A 5,340-nucleotide genomic window follows, 5' to 3' on the forward strand; every position below is an offset into this window, starting at 1 on the left:
GTTATTAGACAAATTAATTAAAACAGCCACTACTTGTTTAGGGGTGGCCATTTATACCCCTTGGCCCCCACTTGGTGGCACCCCTGCCAAAAACAGGGGACAAGTATTAGAAATTAGCTTAAAGGTTCACAAAGTTAGGGGTTTAGACTCCAATGTTGGGGTTTTGTGAAACGCCATGTTCAATATATAGAATAATATTCAGAAATTAAATAAAATAAATATTTGCCAACAACATTGGGGTCAGTAGTAAAATTTATGGTTTTAGCTCCCGAGCTGATTCACTAAACATTGTGTTTGATTGTTCCAACCCATTTACTGTGCAGAACATAGAAACTAATATAAAATATACATTTATTGTAACATACCATAGCTTTTTACCCTTGACTCTTTGTTTTAGTCTTGACTGTAACCCATCATCCCCATCATCATCTCCAGAATGCATTGCATCAGTCAAAAAATGGTGACATGCTTAAGTGAAAAATGTATATTTTTAAGTAATTAGATGTTTTCACATGTCACAAACAACAACTTTTAGTAGAACAGAGAAATAACATTATGAGGCCAAAATGTTCAAATAGTTGAAGATATATATTTAACAAAACTTAAGTTTAGATGCTCAAAATGTCACATTTATTTTATGACTTTGCTTTTGTAAAAATATTACTTTAGTGTTACAGAGTTTTTCTGGAGAGAGATCCAAAGCAGAAATTTTATTTTATTTTCTTAAGATACTTTTTTTCCTTTCATGTCTAAAGAATTGAGTTTCACAACTTCAAAGAAGAGTAAAAGATACTGCAACATACTAAAATACTTAACTTTATGTTGTGAACTAAACRTGTTAATGTTTTTACAGGGTATAGGGTAGCTCAGGGGTCAGTGCAACAATCTTGTAATAATGCTGCAGGTTTGAGATCAAGGTTGTCAGGACGGTCGCTCACTGTGGCAGCCCCCTGAAGAATGGAGCGGCAGAAAGAAAAACAAGAGCTTGACCTTTGATTGGCACTCCAGTATAGAAATAATGACCATTTAACAAACGTGACTCTGGGACAATGGTTGCTTATGGTTTGCTGAATCATTCGACATCATTAGTAGCAGGAGTGTGGAGCTGAGAGGACGGCCGCCTAATCGTTTACAAAGCTCGCTCCATTCCATGCAGTTTCCACAGAGATATCTGTCAGCGACGGCCAGCCTCGGTGCGATGATGGACAAGAGGGCACGCTGCCCTGCAATGCAACACACCAGCCACCAGGAGGGACTGCGGTATGAGCAAACCACCACAGCAGGTACTTGTTTCAGGATAAATAAGACTTATTGGGGCCCCGAAGGAGGTGCACGACTGATTACAGAGCAGGCCGTGGGAGTCCTCGTAAACAGGGGGCAGATGTAGCAGAAACCAGGAGAGGAGAAGTGTGTGTGTGTGTGTGTGTGTGTGTGTGTGTGTGTGTGGTGGGGGTTGAGACGAAAGAGAAGAGCAGCAGAATTTGATACGAGCCCCTCGGAGGCAGCCAGCAGCAAAGGAGGAGTAGAGCAGATGCTCTATGTGGGAGGAGGGTGCCTCCGGTTACTCCCCCCACCCTCACCCACCTTTCTCTTTAAAATGACTGCTCCTGGTTCAAACATTCACCCTCACAGAGCTTCTGTGAAGAGGCAGGAAAAACCAGGACACCATCGGTACTTTAAACTGTTTATTTTCTATTAAAAATGTGTTTGTTTTTGTTTGTCTACAGCTAAAAGCGACACCGAGGTGTAAAGTAAACAGTGCATCAAACCAAAGACATGTGCAGGAAACAAACTTTAAAAGGTCCTCACTGCCAAGACACATTACTGGGAAGGTTTTATTTCTTATTCTCAATTTTTTTGTCCTGTCTTTAAGACTTCACAATGAGTACCTTTGAATTAATTATTTTAAAAGCTCTTACTCACATACTGTAAATAATGGCACTGAAGGTGCAAAACTACGGAAGCCCCAAAAGGCCATACCTGCTTTATTTATTTTGATGACATCGTCTCAAGATTGCAAATTAACTTACCTCAAAAAATACTTTTTATCTCATCTCATGAGAATGTATTTTCTAAAGAAAAAATGTTTTTGATTGATTGATGAGTGACACTTACTGCCCTGTCACACTAACATTTTAGACAACGTCTGCCAACTTATGAACATTTTAAAGACATCTACACTGAAGACAGAATCAAAAAAATCAACTGGAAGCCTTTTTTAGGTGTGTACATAATGTAATGCTAAGAAATTGATCTAATATATAACTTCTTAGTAATTTAGACATAAAAAATGTCATAAGTTGTCTAAAACATAGTGTGACAGGGTCTAGGATGCTAGTTCTTCTGACTTTTTTCAGCTTGAATCTGATCAGGTACGGTTTYGTTTAAATGTGAGTTTGAAATGATTTTTTAGTTACAGTATCAGTATAAACAAGATTTATTAGGTGGTAATCACTAAATGTGACTCGTACTGACCAATTAAATGAAATTAAGGTATTTTCAATTTTGAGTTGTTATTTTCAAATTCTCCACTGACAAAGCTTCAAAATGATAGTTTATTGAAACTGGATTTATCAGCTGAGCTGGTAACAAACTAGTTCTGTTTATGAGAAAAGCCAGTTTTAAAACTTAGTTTTTATTGGTCAGGAGTGATGTTTTKGGGAATTCCAGCAATATATTTAAAAAAAGAAAGTTTAGCAATGACAAACATTATATGAAGGGATTTCTCATTTTTACAGCAGCCAGCAGAGAAAAATGGTCCATTTCAAAGGAAATTATGAGAAATACGAGACTAAGAATTATTTCTGAAGAGTTTAATAAACTTTGAATTTAAAGTGGATTAGGAGGATTATAAGCTGGGTCCAGTGAACTGATGATAAATGTCAGTCACAGGTTATTTAACTGCATTTTGCAACCTCGACAAAAATAATTAAATGAATAAATAAATAAATAAACAAATAAATAAATAAACAGCCAAAAGAAAAACAAAACTAATCAAATAAACACTATTATCTCAACATAATGAGATAAATAACTTCATTGAGTAAATGAGCTTTTCTACTCAGTCATTGAATATAATATAATCAATGAAACCAGCAGCGCCCTGGCCACCTGAGCTCATTCTGAACGTCCAGGAACATTTATTTAATTGTTTATGGAACCACAGAGGTCAAAGGTCACATGGTGGTCTGGTGACAGGAAGCAGATTTGTGTGTCGTCAATCCTTCCATTTATTGGACCTATTTTCTGATGTTGATTGTTCATCAGTGAATTAATAACATATAATTGGGACAAAATGATATTTGTTTCCATCGTAATGAAAACAAAAGAACTAAAAAATCAATTGTTTRAACTAAAAAGATGAAGTCTTTTCAAGAAGTTGAGGTTTTTCGGGTCAAAATAATTAAATATACGAACCTGTTTTTACAACTAATGGTGAGATATGGAGGTAACTCGTTATCTTGAGATAAGGTCATGAAAATCCTTTTCATAAGCATGTCCTCTGTTGGCCTCTGTACAAARCATCCTATAATATTACACAATCCCTTCATAATAAAATGCATGCCGTCTGCAGCTTCTGACAACATAAACACTAGTGTATCTTTTTTCCTTTCAATCACAGTTTCTTTCAACATGCTGGAGGAAAGCAGAGCATCAAATCATTCAGCAGTAACAACATAATCTAACGGCGTAATAAGAAGCTCGGCTGAATAAATTGCGGGCGCTAATTAACACTTCATTAGCCAAGCTTGGAGACATTACTGTAGTTGTTTCCCTCCACGCGCCACTGTTGCAATACAATTACTGCTTCGTGCAACTTTTTTTATTGAGCTTCCCTGCTGCTGCCAGGATCATCTTCCCTTATGGCTTATCGAGGCCAGGTTCTGTTTACTTACACGATGTATATCTAACAGCATYGTAAAGGGAATTTACTATTTATAGTGCGTACGTGCTAAAGCTGGGTTGGGCTATTTGCTTAAACCACATAAAGTGAGACGGTTTTCCTTCCTTCCTCCTGTTCGTTGACGATTGATAAGTCGTGCTTGGCGCGGCCGGGGACCCGGGTCCGTTAGCTTCATCTCAGGCACCTTCAGATGGCGGCGGCGAAAAGAAAGATCTGGATGAGCGGCATGAYCTTGAGAGTGGAAAGGTCGGCGAGGACGGCCTGTTTGACCAAAACAAAAACAAAAAAAACGACGTTACGCCCAAGAAGCCCAATAAACCTGAGCAATAAATTAAAACAAAGCAGCGTGCATGATGATGATGATGATGATGATGATGATGATGATGATGATGATGACAACGATGCCAGATCCCTTGGAGGCGACAATCCAAGCTTCCCTTTCCTTGTCCCTTTTGGAATCACTCGAGGATTAAATTTAGAGACCCTATCATGTTTAGAAAGAYGGTTTAAAATTTCAGGCCGGGAGGTTCTAAATTTAAGAGGAGCGGTGGAAGATGAGCTGGCAAATAGTGCCTCCACCGTTAGAGGAGGAGGAGGGCAAAAAGGGCAAAGGGTGAAGAATTTACAAGAACTGTATTAGGGGTTATGATAACAATGCAAGGCTAAACCCTGTTTGTCTGGCTTTCTTGATGAACTGCAGAAGTTAACAGCTCAGCAGAGGCTGATGTGAAAATTGAAGACCCAGCATTCCATCGAGGAGTGCATGTCGCCAGCTGCCTTTCATTCCTGAGACTTAAACTAAGATCAGCTCGTGTTAAGAATTCACAACGTTGTAGCCATTATGGTCATGTCATATTGAAAAATGTCGCACATAGAATATGTGTCGCGAATTACTTCCACACCAAACTTTACCTCACTACGGCTGTGTCCAAGTTTCAGGGGCTGCGTCCTTCRATGGAYGAATTTGTTGGCCRATTACGGCACAGCGATGCGCCRAAGGCTGTCCAAATTTTAAGGCTCCTCCGATTGCTGCCCACAAATGCGTCCTCCTTTCCCCCCGATTTCAGGGACAGGTCGGGTGTATCCTTCACAGCCTTAACCAAGACGCACTGCGGGCCAACCGGGAGATTTTTTTTGCTTGTAATGGCGGACGAAACAAGAGATGGAGCGAAACAGGAGTACAGTTTTGAATAAAAATCTGTCGGAACCAAAATTTAAAGTTTAAAGCGATTCGGTTGTTAGGMTTTTACTGCAAAAACTGTCCATCTTACCAAGTTTTAAAATCTTATATCCAGCCAGAAAGTCTTTTTGATCATGAAATGAGACTGATTTACYAAASAAGAACTGATTGTGTAAGAATAATRATCTTGTTTTCAGAWTGTGTAAGATTATTTGTCTTGTTAGCCTGAAAATTTGAATCAAATTCAGACAAAAAA

At 38.6% G+C, this 5,340-nt stretch overlaps 1 protein-coding gene across 1 annotated transcript in view; it reads right to left on the reverse strand.

The window, feature by feature from the left end:
• Positions 1 to 2,616: 2,616 nt before the first annotated feature.
• tbc1d19 (TBC1 domain family, member 19) overlaps positions 2,617 to 5,340 on the reverse strand; it is a 26,622-nt gene continuing 23,898 nt past the window's right edge. Inside the window, exon 21 of the mRNA XM_014016176.1 lies at positions 2,617 to 4,165. Coding sequence (XP_013871630.1) covers positions 4,091 to 4,165 — 75 coding nt within the window. The 3' untranslated portion in view covers positions 2,617 to 4,090. The remainder of the gene's footprint in view (positions 4,166 to 5,340) is intronic.

Source organism: Austrofundulus limnaeus, unplaced genomic scaffold, assembly GCF_001266775.1.
Source record: "Austrofundulus limnaeus strain Quisiro unplaced genomic scaffold, Austrofundulus_limnaeus-1.0 Scaffold140, whole genome shotgun sequence".
NCBI lineage: Eukaryota > Metazoa > Chordata > Actinopteri > Cyprinodontiformes > Rivulidae > Austrofundulus > Austrofundulus limnaeus.